General features: G+C 39.2%; 1 protein-coding gene across 1 annotated transcript in view; it reads left to right on the forward strand.

Annotated features, from left to right (window-relative positions):
- Positions 1–10,105: 10,105 nt before the first annotated feature.
- Positions 10,106–20,276, forward strand: part of ush2a (Usher syndrome 2A (autosomal recessive, mild)) — a 193,260-nt gene continuing 183,089 nt past the window's right edge. The window contains exons 1-5 of the mRNA XM_061041049.1: positions 10,106–10,435; positions 10,931–11,697; positions 12,686–12,900; positions 13,166–13,378; positions 16,739–16,907. Of these exons, the coding sequence (XP_060897032.1) occupies positions 11,143–11,697; positions 12,686–12,900; positions 13,166–13,378; positions 16,739–16,907 (1,152 nt within the window). The 5' untranslated portion in view covers positions 10,106–10,435; positions 10,931–11,142. The remainder of the gene's footprint in view (positions 10,436–10,930; positions 11,698–12,685; positions 12,901–13,165; positions 13,379–16,738; positions 16,908–20,276) is intronic.

A 20,276-nucleotide genomic window follows, 5' to 3' on the forward strand; every position in this document is an offset into this window, starting at 1 on the left:
TCCCTCTGGGGCAGTGGTTTGGAGCAGCTTGTACATAGAAAAACATAAATAGAGACACCGTGACGTACAGACAACAAATTATACAAAAGAGCTAAAGTATAAAATAGCACATAAAAGGAGATAGAAATGTTAAACAGACTGATTAGTAATCAACCAGTCTGGATAAAGAAATACAAAAATAAAATGATGATTAGTCCACTGACTGACAGTTTAACTTCAGAGACATTTAGACCATCACTTTCTGTCTCCATCCTCAGCTAATGCATCAACTTTTACTAACAAAACGTGAAAACAATGGAAAGGAAGTGTGTCCTGTCATATCAGCTCTAGACCTGGAAACTGAACCCTTTAAAAACAAGTCTGGATGCATGAGGTAAACTTTGCAAGGAAAATAATTGTTTTTGCTGTTGACAAAGATGATGTCAGAAGTCCCACGGCATTTTGATTTTTATTGGTCACTGGGTCAAAAGTGACATTGACGAGTGCATTGGTGGTACAAAAGGCAAGCTGTATGGACCCACTTCATGAGTCCAATTCCCCTTGAGATGTGCCACTCAGCTCAACTGGTAACTTGTTGTCCTGTATTTAGTTATCTTTTCAAACAAACCAACACTTCACATGGTTTATTTAAGTTTTTGTTTGTCCAGGACAGGACAGTGGATAGATTAAGAAATCAGGGAGAAAGAGTGGGGAAGGATTTGAGAAAGGGGCAGAGGGTGAGAGCTAAACCCAGGGCCCCTGCTTTGTGTCTATAATCTCTGTATATGGGGCGGGGACCTAATTGCTATCGACGTACAATAAGGTTTATTTTCTAAACAGTTAATCACTGTTTCTTTGAATGGATGAATTCGACATAATGAGGGAGAAAAACGAATTGGACACTGTCGTTACAAGATGAATGTGGGCAAACTTCTTCGATACCAACAGTCTTTTTTGACTGGCTGAATCCACTGAACTGCATTGGTTTTTAAAAGACCAACAGAGTAGACCAAGGGTGCATTCGAATTGTCTTTTTTGCTTAGGAAGGTTCCTAACTGAGTGAAATGACCCGGACGCATTTAAGTGGTCATGATAAGAATCGTTCAAATTCTCTAAAAGTTAAGGACAAGTGCGTCAGTGCTTCCTTCATAACCTCCTTTAGCATAGGATACACTGGACCATCCTTTACCAAAGGAGACGAGATATGCCGCCCCACAGTTCCTTACAGCTGGAACATTTAAAGCGAGTCGCACATCCGACCGTTCATGGAAACTAACGATGGCCAAAAAGGGACACAGATCATGTAAGGGACATTTTTATCCAGATGATGTTTTATTCAACATATTTCATTCGCTTAAGAATGCTTTGTGCAGTTGTACATTTGTATGCTTAAAACATTATGTATATCTTGCAGAAATGTAACAATTCATTTCATACAGTCTTACTCAGGTTAGTTTGGATTAATGTTGATTTCTGAGTGGACAGGAATGTGATGGTTTCACTTTTGTTACTCGTAGCCTGGTAGCCTATATTCCTTTTATCTCAATTCCAACCTGGTAATTAGGATTATTTCACCGGTAAGAAGGCACAGGGGAAAGTTTTTCAGGTGTGCTTTTATTAGTCCATTTTCGCCGTCACATAATTACCTAGCCTATAGTGGAAATGCGGTTAGATTGTCAGAGCAACGCAATCGCCTTTCCCTTAGTCCTTTATGAATTCTCCTAACATCTTCCCTTAGCCTCATGACGTTTTCCCCAAGATTAAGGTAAAGAGGATAGTTAAAGGGGATAGGAGGGACAATCCGAATCCACCCCAACATTGTAAAACACTGAAAAAAACAAGGGAGATTCCATGCTGAGACTGAGACCAGCTGTGGCCATAGTGGTAATAGAAACCAGAACGTTTAATGCTAAACAAGCAAATATCTAAGTTGATGTATTAAATAGAATTTTAGGTTTTGATTTAAAAGCCGCTATGGAGTCAGGCCGTCTGTTTATTAGTTGTATTCAATAATTTGTTTTTGTTCACTTTGTGGAACATATACATAAATGCACAGAAACATAAACAGTCTGCTTCATTCAGACCTCATACTGAAGTCTGATTTTAGCACTTTTCATGGGTTAAAAGATAAAGTCTGGATGTGATTTTCTACGGTGTCAAACAGGGTCAGTCTCTGTGGATGACCATATCTGTTTTAGGCGCTGTGACCTGTAAAGTGCTAATGTGTGGCAGCTTCACACTGATGGTGTTTCAAATGCCTGTTTTGTGGCTATTTATCCCCCCCTCCTTGTGTGTGTCTGTGTGTGTGTGTGTGTGTGTGTGTGTGTTTTTTTATATATTTTTATATCTGTGTGCGTCTACATGTGCGATGGTTGGTATATGTGATTCAAAATTTTACAATCTTTTTGAGCCACATGTGGTCATATGTTAGCCATATTTGTACGTCTACATTTCTTTGTGCTTTTGTGTGTGTGTGTGTGTGTGTGTGTGCGTGTGTGTGTGTGTGTGTGTGTGTGTGTGTGTGTGTGTGTGTGGTGGGGTTCCCTCGGGTTTCACAGGCCGGGTGACATGGACTCACGGTGGTAATGGCCTTTCACAGCATCTAGCTCCCCTGACACATACACAAAAGAGCACACACACACACATACATACACACACACATACATACACACACACACACACACACACACACACACGCACACACACACACACACACACACACACACACACACACACACACACACACACACACACTACAACACAGAAAATGAGAGTAACCGGTGCACAGTGAAACAAACAATCTAAAGCACAAACATAGGTATAGAAGGAGAAAAAAAACATGTATGACATACAGTAAGCATGGGGATGTAAGTAAAACAAACTACAGAAATAAAAGGAGAAACAAATCTTTTGTAGATTAAGAATTAAATCATTTTCATGAGTTTGTTTTTCCATCCTCTGCTTTATTTCCCTGTGAAGTTAAGACACTGTCTAAAAGGCAGGAGAAAAGTATACATGAGTGATTTTCAGTTACATGAGAGTGATAGTAAAATCCAAAATGTCCAGTAGATTTTCTTTCTTGTCCTTGTCTTGGGTTTTCTATTGACCTGCTCTCCATCAAGTCACAAATGCCTCACTTAGCTTACATGTTAACTAGCACACCACTCTACTTGTAATTTATAGACCTTCATTTGTGCAGTGATTTACTTGTTTTGTGTTTTCACCACCTTTCACTCCTTCTCTTTTTTTCTATACACACCATGTTCCTGTCCCTGTTTATTTTTCTTTTAATAATTCTTATTTGTCATTTTCTGTTTTTTTTTTACTTCATTCACTCTAACTATAAATCAAATGTGTTAATTTCCTTCACCTCTATCTCCTGCTTCTCTTCATTTACCTAACATCCTTCTGTCATCCCGTTCCCCATCCATCTCTTCTCCCATTCTGCCCTCCATCCCTCCATCCCTCTATCTCACAGGGTGTAAAGTGTCCTAGGTTGCTGTGTGTGTCCGGGCTGGGTGTGCGAGCTGTAAGAGGGTCAGCTGTCTATTTGCACTTTTCACGTCCTAACTCCATATATGAGGGGCCATTTATTCTCTCTCTCTCCCCCTTCCCCTCCTCTTTCTCCGTCTATTGCTCTCTATCTCTCTCTTAGGACAGTAAATGTTTTAACTCTCCATTCTATGGGCCATTCATTAAGTTAGTGTACTTTAATAAATAGTCTGACGTGTCACTGGCAAGTGAATTAGTGGCACTTAAAATCACCCACTAGTGGCCATGGAAGGTCTGATATGCAGAGGCCACTTTTTCCTCAGAAAAACAATTAGAGATTACCGGGTCTGATACTCTGATAACACGCATGATTGTATTTCAAACACAAGCCACACAAAAAAAAAAACCACATGTTAAAAATACATGGCTTTGTTTTAAGATTATGAATAAAGGATCATTTTTTAATTACATTATTTAAAAAGTAGTTAATAACTGCTTTATTTGCTGATGTTGATTAATGTGCAAAATAATGAAAATAAAAGCATTGTGTGTGATCTTATTTTATGTTTCACCTAACACTTGCGTCTCAAAGAACCCAAACAGCTAATATAGAATACCAAAACCTAGCCTGTACACACTGAAGAGCACAAATCAGGTGATTGACTTTCACACAAAAAAAAGATATCATTGCCAATTTCAGTAAAAGTAACTATGTCATATAATCTATAAAATAGGTTAGCCACATTCTCAATATGTTCAAGAAACCAAACAGGCCACATCAAGTAAAAGTGTATCTTTACAGACCCAGCTCTCAATCAATTCCTTCAATGAGGCAGCTCCATTTTCCTAACACCACATTTCATGTAATGCTTTCAATAAAACACTCACTGCCTTTGGCTTGTAAAGTATTTATTTTACCTCTCCAAAATGACCTTCAGTACTCCAATGCAGGAAGCTTTGCTCAGTATGTATAACATTGTAGAAAGTAAATGTGTGGAGATTCAGGCAATGAATCAGAATTAGCTGAGTGTGCAGCGGTGACACTAACTTTAGTTGGTGCCCAAGTGAAGCAATCATAAAGCTTGTAATCTTTCTATCTTTAGTCATTCCCAAATGTCAAAGGGAAACTTAACTTGATAAAAATCTACTTTTTTCTGACCTCTGTTGGTTAAACGTCGAGCCTTGCTGCCTCATTGCCCTTGTATGTCAACTTTTCACTATAGGAACAACAAAAACCTTGCATTTATGTTTAGTGTTTTTCAAATCCAATGTTTTGTTTCCCTCCCCTTACCACCTTAGCTCTGTACTGTAGTTGAATTAATATATGAGGGAATGGCATTAAATGATGTTGGATATGCAGGACATTTGTCATTCCCAGTATTACCAAATCATATTATGAACCCTAATGGCAAAATTGTAAAATTATAATGCTTAAAAGCAAAATTATATTATTTCAAGGCAATAATCTTTTCTTTTTCAGATTTCTTTTGAGGCTTTTTATGCCTTTATTGTGGAAATATAGGGTCGGAAATCAATCTTGTCATGAGATAACTTTTGTTATTGTCATAGACTAACAAAGGCAATGTCTTGGTAATGTCATCCATTGGTTTCTGATACAGACTTTTGAAGCCCGTTGGGGCGGTCTCCATATTGGAAATGCTGTCTCAAAAACATTCGGGCAGCCTGGTAACGGGAAAGAGCAACAGCTGAGGCGGGCCTTAAGCGGCTACAACGCGCCCATACATCACTCAGATCAGCCACGCCCCTTATAATTATAATAATACATTTCATCTATCATGAATTATTCCTCAGCCTTAACATACCAAAACTGATGAGATATTAATACAATTATTCCCCCATATGTGCTGTTTGTATTGAACCAGACTGTAAACATGTTTATTTCTGCTGTAAATTAACTCTTTCCACAAGTGGAAGTGTAAATACCTTGTATTATTGTATTTTTTCACCCTAAACGGATGTAAATATGTTTGATTTTTAACTTCTTGTTATTTTTAATAATTATATTCCTGCTTCCTGTTTTCTAGAGCTGTTGTAACGGAAAAATTCCCCCCATGGGGGATCAATAAAGTTTATCTTTATCTTTATCTTATCTTTAAAAACTGGTGTTAGGGAATGGGTGTGAATGTGGCCTCCAGGTCTTTTGCAGCCAGCCTACAGTGGACATTTGAGGAACTGCAGGTTTTTTCACCTGCATTGGCTTCATTTCTCGGGTTGCCACTTGGTTATTTCTTGGCACAAAATATAATACATTGTTTTGTTTTTGCTGACCTCATCTCCTCTAAAATCAATAAACAACAAAGTAAACAAGCAACCTTTACTGCCAGTAACACTTTGAATATTTTTCTCCACAACATCTATAGCTGTGCTTATGAAACCAGTGACTCTTTTGAAGTAAAATATAACAAAACTCTGGCCTGTCTAGTCTCCTGATTTCCATGGGTACATCTAAATGATAGTTGCTATAAGGTGCCCCAAGCTAATCATATAGCCTTGACAGGGGAAAGGTGATTGGCATAGACAAAGTGTGTTTGAGTATATGTGTGTGTCTGTGTGTCACTGAGAGAGACTGGATGATTATGTGAATGTGCATTGTCAAGAGAGGCAGGAGGTTAATTCAATCCTATAGAAACGCAGCATGGAGGGGATTGGACAGCACAGCCCTGAGGGTGTCACTGGCCTCAGCCCCAATAGGGGGCAGAAAATGTGCACACACAAAGACACACAATATGGACCTTGTGACTTAGGGGTATAAATCTGAAAAGCCAAATTGTTTTTATATCTAGTTTCTTGTGCATTTCATTTAGGAAGAGGAGGATAAATGATGAACATGGATTTATATATATATATATATATATATATATATATATATATACATCTTTTCATAAAAAATGCTGCATAAAACAAGGACAAGCAAAAAAGAGGACATTCTGAGAGGAGGGTGATGGAGGACAGTGAGAGAGATTGAGGGCATGCAGAGGGTAGGAGTGAGAAGAGCTGGTGTGGAGAGGGATATGTTGGAGAGAAGAATGAGTGCAGGACAGAAGTGACCAAAATAGAGTATAGACAGCAGGATGACGCAAGTGGCAGGAAAATGGAAGAGATAGCATAAATAAACCGTATACCTCAACACAGCAAGGTTTTTTTTCCGTCTGACCAGCAGAACTGCCAACTAAGCATGTTACTGTGGTGTTTGTGAGATATGATGTACTTGCAAATTGTAAGCACGCTACCTTAAATGAAACAGAAAAATGGACTACAAAGACAGTCTATTTCCTTATTATCCTCTCTCATATTGTCTTGTAAACAAACCGTCTTGACTGGAGCCCACATCCCAAATTCAGCAAAATTAGATTCAGCCTTTCATTTTTGGGTACGTCTGTTGATCATTATACTGTCCTATGAATCTGCCTGGATGGTGACAACAACAAAACAAAACAAAAATCTGAAAGGTACAGCTTCTCTCAATGTTTTTACTGTGCATTATTTCATCTTTTTAAGTGGGAATATATTCATCAGTTTCCTAGACTGCCCTTTCCAAAGCCATGTCTGCTGAAGACTAAATGTCTATTTAATAGAATGTTTTCTGTGCAATAGACAAACGAATCAAGGCAAATATTTTAGTGGAGTTTTAATGGTAACAAGTGAAGTTTTGACTCTGAGTCAAACTAAGGTGTGTTTACACAAGTAAGCTGCAAGTTTTATCTTTGTTGGGCATACACAACCATGGATGAACATTCATATAAACCAGCATTTATTCTCAAAACTTCATAAAACTTGAGGAAACTAACAACATGAAATGTAGACCATTGGTTACTTTAAACTACATGCTTATGCAGGTATGTATTCATGCTAAAAAACAAAAAACAAACACATGTATGCACGTACATAAAAACAAATCTTATATTCATGGCAGTCAAATAATTAACTTATACTTGCCACCATGCTTTCAGGAGTAAAAAAAAATCAGTTGAGTAAACTGGGTCTGAAATAGATGTGTGTGTGTGTGTGTGTGTGTGTGTGTGTGTGTGTGTGTGTGTCCTGTGCATGTGCGTGTGGGTGAAATTTCCATATGGACAACCTAATATTGTATTTTGCTAAAAAACACAGTCGTTCATCAATTTATTCCACTTTTCCTAATCAGCAGCGAGGCCAAGGATGTCTCCATACATATTCATGCTGCTCAGCAGACTCCGAGAGACGATACATTTACAGCCTACATTTACCATATTACCCTTAATGTTATTAGACCAGCAAACACAATTTAGCCAAATATAAGTCATACATAAGTAATTTAGAAAATGAGACAATATTAATTGCACGATCGTCATCCGCTTTTAATCCCGTTTGTGTGATAGCACTTCAATTTCTGGAATTGAATGCGCCTGGCTGAATAAATTAGTACAATCAATGTATGACTAGATTCTCTGTCATGTGGACACACTCAGTGCAAATCTATGCAAATGTCTTATGAGGAGAGGATAAGAGAAACTCTTCTCGTCTGACAAAGCTCTTGATAATCATAGCCTATCTGACACAGTGGTGTGATGTCATTTTCAGCCTCTCAGAGGAAAAGAAAGAAGGAAAAGGTGGAAAATATGATGAGAGATAATAAAAGAGAGGATTCACACTGTTTTATGGGTACATTTCCATTACTTACAAATCTGCCTTCATTGACAATTACTGTATACAGCTATGACCTTTATTTAAAAGAGACCATTTTCAACTGGCAAACCATTCAAGTATCAGGTTATCTCACTCAACTTTGTTTTTCTGCTCTTTTCCTCCCTCCATTCAAATTCATTCTCCTCCTTTCTCTGACTTCAACTTCAGCTTCTCTCTGTCCCTCTTTTGCTTTCTCCTATTTTTCTTCCTCCACCCTTTTCCTCCCTACCTCTATCCTAGCCCCTAGCCACCTCCCTTCTCCTGCTCTCTCCTCCCTTTGCTCCTCTCTGCCTGGTATTGATTAGAAGGCGAACCTCTAATCTCCTTAAGGTCATTAGGAACACTTAATTAAAACCTAGTTAGAATGCCTTTGTTCAGCCACAGCAAATTGCAGCTGTTCAAACGCGATTAGTATGATAACGTAAAAACTTGTCGGCAGGGAAAAATATATGAGAGGCTCTTTTTTAGGTTGGATTGTTTACATGTTTTACACAATTTAAATGCAGAGCGCTCAAGCAAACAGTTGAAGTCTGAACCAGTGTATACTTGAGCTTGAGCTTCTGCTCTGTGTTTTTGTGTGTGTGTGTGTGTGTGTGTGTGTGTGTGTGTGTGTGTGTGTGTGTGTGTGTGTGTGTGTGTAGGCCTACATGTTCGTGATGAGGGGATCGTTATATCTTATTAGTAGATGTTCAGCTTTAAATAACAAACTAGATGATATATGCATTTAACTGGCTTACTGTAGGTTTCTAGGCAAATCGTGTTACATTGTGATTTTGATTTTTTTTCGAAATGGGTTGTTTCATGCTCCAGAAGTGATACAATAAAGTGGAGAACAATTCAGATAGGCTATTTAATGATGTTTAAGACTAGTAATATGTGAGTCAATATTACATCCCTCATTTTTTTCTTCATGTGTTAACACTTACAAATTGGAACCAAAATAATTTCTAAGGATAAAAGTAAAATTTGGTCATTTGAATCTACATCTTGACATTTTCTACTCCTTTTATTCAAGTCTGATTGTCATGCACATGCATTTATTTTTCTTTTTTTTCTTTATTACTTTCTTTTTGGTTACTACTGCAGATAATGAAAAAAAGATAGCACAGTCAACAGAAAAATGTAAATGGACAGGGGTGTTGCAGAAGACTATGGACCCCCTTACATGAGGGCCCTGTGTAGGCTACTTAGTCCCTTGTCCTCCAAGTCCAGAACCCCTAAAGATGGATAAAAGAAAAGACATGAAAATCCTATTTGGAGTTTTTTATGACCATGACAACTTTAATTTTAATAGGCTTACATGATGTGTTTGAAAAGCATTCTAAACAGTGATGTTAATCTGGGTGCACAAGTGATTGCAGAGACTTAATTCTCACAGAAAAAAAGCCTACATTAAATCTATCTAGGCCTACATCAATCCTCACCTTAATATTTTTGTAAAAATCTAAATTCCATCAGCTCTAATGCATTACAATTTCTTTATTTCCTAAAATGTTGATTTAGGATCATAGACTGTAAATATTAAGTTCAACATTTAGCTTAAGTAAAAAAAAAAAAAAAAACAACACTTATCTGATGGTCCATCTGATTTCCTACCCACACGCTCCTTGGAGGGAGCAGATCAACGTTGCCTAGTTACGGCAGAAGCGTTCCTCATTTCTGTGAGAGCCACTTGTCTGACACACAGTCGCATCCCACGTAGGAGGAGGGGGTAAAGTATTACTGCCAGGCAGGGGGTAATTAGGACATATTTTATATCGTATATTGATGCCTTATTGTCCCAGGCAACCTTTACCATTCTGAAACAGATGCTGTTTGTTCTCACGCTGCCCCCCCCCCCCCCCCCCCCGGGCTCTCAAGTTACTGTTACTTTGTTTTCTACTGAGTAACGCTGCATCATAGTTACTCATAGTTACTTTGTGCCTCGTATACTGCCGCTGCTGGCCAGATGGCTGCTCGCGCTAATCTCCTTAGCAGCGCGTGCCGCATGTTCTGAATGACAGGAAGAAAAGAGAGGAGCTGTTTCAAGTTCAGACTGTGGTTTTTTTCCGGTAGAAGTGTGGACTGGAGCGACGGAAAACACTTCAAGTCGTATCTGGAAAGGACTATTTTCCCCATTCAAGCGGTGTGTGAGCTATCTCTGCCAGACGTGTGCTGATGGAGAAATAGAGAGGGGCTTGTTTTTTCCGACTCATACCAGAGCAACAAGTTGAATGTGTCTTCACGCCGCACTTGTGTTGTGACGGGGACAGAGCTTTGTGCTGCAAATCCACAACGACAGGTAACAACCACACATTTCATCATGTTACACTATCTGCATAGATTTACTAATTTGTTCCACGGCATATTAGATACTCTGTGAGCTTTCCTATTTTCTAACAGACAAGAGGGTCCAAGTAATTCAACACCAGAGATGTCTGGTCGGCCTCTTTTTGTGTGTCAAATGTGAAATTGAAGCTGATAAGTATTGTAATGAACAGAGCTTTGGCCTAAGCCTCAATTTCCAACAAACTTATGTGAAAACCTGTTCAGTGGGACACAAACCTGGAGGCCAACTGCTAGAGGGAAAGGGCATGTTTAATTCAATGGAAAATGAAGAAAAGCGGGAAAGCAATGTAGCCATATCAGTTGAGCTGTGCCTCCATCAAGCTGTACATGATAGTGTAGGCTTTGGCTAGGGAATAGCCTGCATGGCATTTCACTCTTCTCAGATTTGTCTCATGTTGGATTTTGGTGTGACCACATCTATCTTTCCTTCTCTCTTTTTCCTCTCTAGATTGGGAAATCCTACCTATCATTTTAAGGCTTTGGTTGTGGTGTGTGTGTGTGTGTGTGTGTGTGTGTGTGTGTGTGTGTGTGTGTGTGTGTGTGTGTGTTGATGTTTGTGTGAGTGACGGTGACAGTGTAACAGAGAGTCAAGCTTTGCAGCCTCACCCTAGGGGCACTGGCCTGTAAAAAATGTCCCTGTAACCCTGTAACCATGAAACCATGACAGTCATCACTTATTCAAGCACTGCTGGAAGGCTTCCGAAAGAAATCCAGGTTCTTGGACATTCGCCTGCCCCTGAAAATGTTCTAGAACCCCTGGCTAAGATTCCAGAACCACAGACCATGCTGGAATCCATAGGCCAGAGATGGATGAAACTGCGGAAAGACGAGGGAGGAGAAGACGGGAAGGAAACAAATTGGAGACAAACATGTGGCAGAGGAGTCGGCAGAGAGAAGACTAGTAGAGGCAGAGGTGAGAGGTGTAACTCAATGACTAAATGCCAAGAGGAGAACCTAATAAGTTTGACAAAATGTGTGAAAGGAAGGGGCAAGAGTTGCACAGATATCTCTGGGAATCTGTCTGAAGGTGAAATCAAGCACAGGGAAAAAAGGCTGGAGGAAAGGGAGACGTGGCCTGCTTTACCTGTGCCATTTTACCTGAAAACCATTCCCGAAGGAGAACTAAAAAGGGGGACGAACAGTATGAAAGGGACGAGCTTCTTCTGGATATTGCTTCTCCTCTTCAGCATGTATTCAACACAGGCCTCATCACAGGTGAGAGAGGCTGTCAAGGGCCACTTCTTTTTCCACAATTTGTGAAGGTAATTTAACCAGACCATATACCGTATGTGACTTGTAAAATGACTATAATGGTCTTTTTCACAGCAGAAAGTAGGACTTTCACAAGAAGTAGACAAATCACACGTCTTGATAATGTCATTAACGCTTGCCCTGTTCTACTCAAATGTCCAGTATTCCACAGCATATAGTTGTATTTGTCATATCAGGAATAACCCAGGTGAAAGGAATTTAACAATAGCAAAACAGTATGCAAAGATGTACATGCAGAGTGCATGGTCGAGTGTCCGCTTGAGGCTGGCTCCAGGAACACCGGTTGTCACATACACATGACTGGCGAAAAAGCTGTTTTTACAGCATAAATAAACATGTTTACAGCCTGGAACAGAATACGAAATAGGTCTGATTAGTTATTGTCATCACTGGCACACACTGCACAAACTGCTCCGTTTTGATTTGAATACAATAAGTGTTATCCATAGTTAGGTGTGTAGCTGACTTGATTGACAGGTGGACACAATGTTACGGTTCGTCAAGAGGCTTAAAACCTGCCTCAGTATCGGCCTGTCGTTAGGTTGACTTAAAGTTAGGATGAGGCGGGATTTCCAGCATGGCGGCAGCTGCTGATGAGCCTCCGGAGCCCTGTAACAGATGGCTGACGTCACTCAGGCTTCGTCCATTAATATTTAGTCTATGGTACAAACATATTGCTTTAGGCCAAATTATTTATTGGTTTTAAATCTCACAATGACAGTTTTAATGAAAAACAAATGGCTTTTAAATTGGCCCTACATGCACAGTTATGAATTTATTCACAGCATAATCAGACTGTTTCATTTTATACTCCTTTGAATTTTATTCTCCAGAATTGGAATATACAGTAAGTTATTATTGGATTGTAAAGGGGTTAAAATACCTTGGATCAGTGGAATTATAATACTTGAAAACTTGTCTTCTTTCTTAGGGAAATTTTCCACAAATGGAGAACATTGCTGCCTTCAAACCTGTGTCTACTTCTCCGGCTCGTTCCACCTGTGGGGTTCCAGAGCGGAGCAGCTTCTGTCAGTCACCGTCCTCCCAGACTGAGCTGATGAACTGTTATCAGGCCTTCTGTGTCCAGGATTGTCCTTATAGATCTTCCACACCCCCCTATGCGCCACTGCTACTTCCTGCACATTGGTAGGTCTAATTTATAGTAATGTTATTTACGTATTTAAGAAGTAATATATAGTAGTTGGTCAGAACCCTGACTTTTATGTCAATGCCAACTCAAAACAAACCTTAACTTAAATAGTTAAATAAGTGCAGTGACTACAAAATGGATGCAATACAGGTAGCTACCCTTGGCATATAGCAGACTTACATATATCAGAAAGGGATATTATACACTTCAAAGTTTTTCTTTGAGAAGAAGTCTTGTCTAACTAATACTTATTTCCACTAGGGGTACCTGTGTTATTGAAGACAGGGATGACACTCGTCCTGGGACGGAGAATGGAACCACTACAAATTCTGAGGGGGTTTCTGGTGGATCCAGTAGTGTGCTGTTTCGGTCAGGCCAAGGTGGATGTCTGATCTCTCCCCCCTCACAGAAACTAGGACCATTGGGTTCACTAACTCTGGCCTTGTGGACAAAACCAAGCTCGCCTGGAGAAATGTGAGTTCAACTTTGAACACTTCTATGAAATTACAACAATATGTCAGTTGGTCAGAGTTGTAAGGCCTGTTTTGTTGATTCATATACAGTCACGTCTGCTCTGAAGTGGTACATTATGTGAAGCAAAGATTTCAAACCAAGAGAAAGCCCTGTGTTATGGATCTAATAACAAGGTGCACCTAGGTTAGGTCTGATCAGGTTAGTATCACTATCAGGAAATGTTGCCAACAACCTGCTGTCATGTCCCACTTAGACATGTTGTGTGTGAGAGACATGGGATGAAAGTGTGCTAGCGTGTTTCAGCCAGGCATTGGATGGGGCAGAGTTACACACTCAAGTATCAGTTTACAATCACAAGCACACACTGACACACAAGGTATACACACACACTAAAACAGATCAGTTTGCTGTGCTTGAAACCCTATCTCTTCCAGCCTACACTAACACTTAAAGTTGAATGCTCCAACAGGATCTGGTGCTCTGTCGCGAATCTAAAAAACAACCAAGTTGTTGAGGTTTTGCTTATAACAACAGACACTGTGAGGTGAACATCCGGTGAAGATTACCATAAGAAAGATGGGGATAATAAAAGAATCTGCAAAGCTGTGTTTTAAAATGTGTTTTCAGTCTTTACCTAAACATTTTAAGTTGTACAATTAAACACAGTGAAAAGATATTTCTGCTGTGCTAACCCGATCATATCTAACTTAAACGAGTCCACGTCAAGTCCAAGACATTAAACAACTTGTAAACGTACTCTGATGAGGAAAATTGGTGCTTAACCACAAAAATCTAAAATAAAAGTTTTGTAAATAAAGTTTTAAAATGCTTAGGAATCCCACTGTGTGGACAAACAAGAAAAGGGATGACTCGGTGAGAAAAAACATCTTTGTCAATTGTAAAAACCTTTATTTAAATAAGTTGTCCATTTTATTTTTAATCAGATAAAGTCTGTCAGCATTCACATATTCCACAATGTGCTGAAAGCTAGATTTGACTGATAACTTTGCAGTGGTGACATGACTAAAGCAAGACCCAGAGCAACACCTTACAGACTGCATGTGTATTCTAGTAACTCAGTGAAAGTTAAATTTAAATGTTACTGTCAGTAGAGTTAAACTCTAAGTACCAACAGAGATCATATCTCTCTAACTCTAACTTTATACTGTGATTTTGTTTGTGAGGTTGTCCGTCTCGGGATTCAGATGACAGACAAGTCTTGTTGTCTTGGTCTGCCGAACATGACACCTGTAGGTCTGAATGGAAGTAATATCTCTCCCCCCACTCTCTCTCCCTCTTTCTGTTGCTGTCGTTGGCTATCAGTCTTTTGTTGTCGAGATGATCATGGCTGCCATCAAAGCAGCCAGATGAAAGGAGGTCTCTATCCTCACCTCTGTCCATCTCTCCTCGCCCTTCTCTCTTTGTCTCTCTCCTCTCTCTGTGATTTCACATCCCTCCCCTTCTCTGAACAATGAACAGAGCCTGCCACCTGTTGCTGCAAAGTGTAGTTTTAACTACACCACGGCTTAACTTCTACAAACTGATAAAGTCATTCTTATAGTTTTTGTGGAATCCAGTTTGTATTGACATTTATTTTAGGTTGGCTGCAGAAACCCCACCTGATGAAGAGTGTGTGGAGAGCAACAATTCCTGATATTTCCCAGAGACGCTGTATATGTGACCGAAAACAGCCAAACTTTTTGCTCAGTCTTCACCTGGAGTTTCTCATGCCAGACCCCTAGTAAGCAAGACCGAGTGGGCTGATACTGTGACTGATGCACGGTGCTTAGAATGTATACACGCGACCACTACGATCTCCGTGCAAGTAATTAAAAGGCTGTGTTACGTTTTCTGTTTGCCAGTTTGTTGTTGTCTGCCCTTCTAGGGTGACCTAATGATGTCATTAGGTTGAACTACACATAGCAAGCATTGATATAAAGGCAAATATTCTCATTATAGCGTTGTATAGCCGACTTTGGTGCTTCTTCCGCTACTTCCGTGTGGTTATTTTACGCCACGTCTTACCTCAGGAGACTCCCCGCCCCCCCCCCCCTCCCGTCTGACAGGGATAGTCTCCTGCTGTGAGGAGCATATGTGAACAGCCAGGTCTGGAGGATCTCTGGAGCAGTCCTCCTGAAATTATTTAGATATTATCCGGAGTGCATATGTAAAAACGGCTTTGAGAGTAAATTCATAACCACTCTGTTGTACAAATACAGCACTCTGTACATATACATGAACCACTCAGTGGAAATGACCACAGAGTGTGTGCTCAACTGTTCTGAGGGTCCCTTGTTGTGTTCCCTCCAAACAACAATATATCAGATCGTAAATTGGGAGATTTTAAAAACCTCCTCATTGAAATCTTTGGGCCACATTGTTTTTTTCCGTGTAGGAAAAGTAAAATCATTCTTACTTTACCTCCCACTCCAGCAAAATAATCTTTAAAATCAACCAAGAGAATGGCACTTTGCTTTCTGTGGGAAGAAGGAATTGGGCCCAAAATCAGTTTGATTATATTATAGTGTAGATTCCACATTATTCTTGAAAGGCTTTCATTTTTTGACAACCCTTCTTTCTCCAACCAGTTTCCATATAAAAAGAATTACAACTGAAACAAAGAAACCAACATTTAAATTTATTCTCCAAAAACACAACAACAATTTTGCCAAAAGTGAATGGTTGAAGTCTGTGGTTGTTTGAATTACAGGATGGTGTTTGGACAAAATGGGTTATCTGAATGTGTTACCTTTACCTGTGATTAAAAATGTCAGAAATGTTTTCTGACATTTTTCTAAAAGATGTGGGTAAATCCAAAATGGCATTATTAGCATGCCTGAATGAATGAAGATTCTCAGGTGCATAAATCAACACACAAGTAGCATTTTGTCCTGAAAATCAAAATGATTTAATGTAATCAAACAGCTTATATTTTTCTTCTTGCATGTATTATCGTATTCTATCTTTCTGTGTATTTGTGTCTCCCTACAGATACACACACATACATACTCTTTTTCCTCATGCATATATCTATTAATGATTTATTGGGTATGCGGCTCTGGGTTCATAAAAGCCATGATTTCCCATAAAATGTCAGTGATGGTGGTTAATATGACACGTGGTGTCTGCACCCAATGAAGCAGCTGAAAGCTAACAGTCATGTAAAATATTGATATTCCATGTGTAAATGTCAGATTGAGGGACTGTGTGTAGTGGTGCTGGACTCCATGGATTCTGGAGTTGACTCTTCTGTTTTCTGAGTTGAAACAATTGATATCTGCCAAATATGCAAATCGACAGTCTGCCTGCTGAAATAATAGTTTTTTTATTGGGTATGTTTGTATCTTTTTGTTTTCTCAGGATGCTGCTGGAGAAGAGCTCAAGGGAGCAGTTGTTTTTCTCTGTGACAGTGTCTGAGCAGGAGATCATCCTGCGATATGGTCAGTCCAGCAGTCGGACTCCTCTAGTTGTCAGCTTCAGAACAGACGGGAGGCTCAGAATGGAGAGGTGGACACATCTTGTTCTGCAGGTAAGAAATCTCTGTGAATGAGGATCGTGGTGATGGCATGGCTGTCCTGTCAAGTCACTGTCACCTGTAGTCAGTCACTATGAGGGAGACAAAGATTCAAGTTTTTTTGCATTTGGAAATGTATATGCAAATTAGATTCAACCATTCTGCATTAAAAGTACCACCAGGTCTCCTTTCTTCTTTTCTGTTTGTGTTTGTCTTTCATTCTCAGTCCATCTTTATCTTTTTCTTGCAACAAGCTGGTGATATTTATAGGGAAGAACATCTGTTTTGGCACAGCTGCTGGGGCAAGGGGCACCCTCATTTGATCAGACACCCACACACAGACAACATTTCAAAAACCTGTATGTAACGTCACTTAATTATAATTATATATTTTTTATTGCTGGTTCCTCTCCGACCTTTGTGTAGACTCAGCTTTCTGAGAATAACAAAGACATGGTTATTGGTCAAGGATTGTTCTGGTATACTGAGTATGCAGTGTACTATTAAAAAATAGAAACTTATAAATCTTGTTATATTCCTTTTTAGTGAAAGGGGTGATCACTAGTTGCTAGTTGCTCTTTTTTTTACAAATTGTGTTCCATAGTCGTGGATTGGTATGAATACATTATATTACATCTACATTTTGTTTTTTAGCGTTGTTATAGAGAAACACAAATATCAAATTGTACAGTTCTGACAGGGCTCAGTTAAAAGATGGTTTTATTGTAATGCTTCCGTTGCTAAGTATGATTTTGCCGTCTTTTAACGGCTTAATACATCACTGTTTATGTGTCCCAGAGAGGCACCTCATCTCTTCCATACAGATCGATACACTGTGAACAACAAAGTCATGTTGAAACAGGATTTTCCTGCAGATCAAAGTATGAGGCTGCCACCATCGTAAAAGTTTTTACTGCCCCCAGCTTTTATCAAAGTCTGACGGGAAACTTATTTCATTCACATAATAGTCTGAAACACACCCAGAGTTTATTTTGTTACCTAAAAGAACTATGAATTGGGCTATCTGTGTTTTTTACATAGTGGGGAAGCTGTGCTTTTAATATCAATTGGACACACTTTTTGTTTTGTTTGTGAGTTTATCCAATAAAAACATGTCTTTCAGGACCTTCAGCAGACCTATAAACATTTTTTCTAAAATGTTAATCTGTTTAAATGTCCTATTGACTGAATCCGGATAGTATACCGTTGAACATTTACCTACTTCTCTCTCTCTTTCTCTGCCTCAGTCACTGTATATGGTGGACAGGAGTTTTTTTTATCGGTTTACTATTAATGTATTAATGTGTATTTGTATCTACATAATACTTGGCAGTCAAAGCCATTTTAATCAAACGCTAACATGCGCTACACGCTAACATACATACAAGACATGACATAATTCAATGTACTGTACTGTAGAAAGTGCAACACAAGAGACTGTAGAGACACCTGTCTGCAGTGCCACTGCCCTCTTCCCATTACTTTTGATTAGGATACAGCACCACCACCACATAGGCATAATGTTGTGATTGCAGCGGGAACTCACAAATTCACTTGTGCTGTCCTTGGAAATCTGTGTTCCTGAAAAACACCCTTTAAAGAATAAAGAAAATTTCATGACAAATTTGAGTATACAGTATAAACCAATACAAGAAATATAGTATTTGATGCTCAAAAGATCAGACCCAAGGACCAGTTTTTTTAAACAATGTTGCATTTAGCTTTGTAAATTTGTACATTTTAATGTTGTATTTAAGAGGTTACATTTATTTTCCAGTAATTTCAGTATGAGAATTGTCCTCTTAAATTATACAAAAATAAAAATTGTTTCTCACAATTTTTTTCATTATTCAATGTTCCAGGGACCCATTGAACTCACCAACCGTGGGTTCAGGGAAGTCACTACATTTAAAACCTAGCAACATCTCTGGAAGTTCAGTGTGTTGAATAAAAAAAGAAGCACTAAAATAATTGCAAAGTGCATTGCATAAAAAGATGTCCTGAATTCTGGCAATTTAGGCCTCAACAATTGTAAAATTGCAAAATCTTGCTGGGAAATACATTATTTAGACAACTAAAGAATGTATTTTCCAGCAGGCTACAGTGGGTAAAGACTGCTTAAACTATGGAAAGGGTGAGATACAATAACCCAATTCAGTTCTAGGTTATTTCAGTCTATGTCTAAATTAAAATTTGGTCTAAGGCACTCCTGATTGACATCCAGTTCAGTTTGGAATATATTTGAAACACTTAGACAGATCATTAAGTTGCCAAATGGACATAGATAATGGATTGCTTTATATATCGACACTGGTATAAAGCCTGATTCAAGGACGATAGAGAAAAAGAGGAATGAAGAAGCTATAAATGTACTTAAAAGGGAAAATAATTTACCTACCAAGCTATAAAATCTGAGTAGACACTTTTTTTAATGGCTGTATTATTGGTGCTGATGTCCTGCTCAGTAACTTCAATGCATTGTTGTTTAAATGTTGCTGATGGCTCGATTGCTAGCAAGTGTGTGTGTGAACAGTGTCTGTATGCCCTTTAGGGATAATGTTTTTATAAATGTCTATCTACAGTATCCATGCATGTTTCACATACTGATTCAGACACAGAAAAGTGATTGGCTTGTAGGTATTTTGCTAAAAGAGTGTTGTGTTGGTGTGGCTTGGAGGTGTGTGTTTGTGAATTCTTGTGAATCAGACTGCCTTTTGTTTAATGTTGTGGTGATGTGATCTGCTTTGACCATTCACAAGAATAATATAATCATCCTTGACACTCAAACACCATTCGCATACTCACTTTTCATGCATGCAAACACACTTATCTACTCACTCTATCGCACGCATGCATGCACACACGCACACACGCACACACACACGCACGCACACACGCACACACACACACACATACACACAAACAGACACAGTTCAGCGGTAATTTGTAGCTGACTTGTCAGCCACAATACAGACATTACCCCCTATGCAGGGACTGGGTAATTTATAAACCTTTATCACACACCTACATCGCACACACAGACTCAAGCGCACACACCAACATGCACGCCAATCATCTGTCGGTTTGAAAAGATCAAAACACCAAAAAAGACAGTCAAAAGGAATACGGCTTTCCAAGTGCCAGGAGCAATTCACATACACTGACACACACACACACGTACACACATGGTGCTAGGAGCAAGGTGCTGTAGGGATGCTGATGCTCCCTAGGTAGTTGTCTTATCTGATTATGGTAACGATGTCAAGAGTAGTGGAGGAAAAGGTAGCCTGGGGGAGGGAGGGACTGGGAGGAGGATGGATGGGGAAAGTGATGGAGGTGGCTGAGTGTGGTTAAGTGAAGTTACCAGGTCGGTTTACTGTAAGA

Source organism: Labrus mixtus, chromosome 1 (genome assembly GCF_963584025.1).
Source record: "Labrus mixtus chromosome 1, fLabMix1.1, whole genome shotgun sequence".
NCBI classification, from domain to species: Eukaryota; Metazoa; Chordata; class Actinopteri; order Labriformes; family Labridae; genus Labrus; species Labrus mixtus.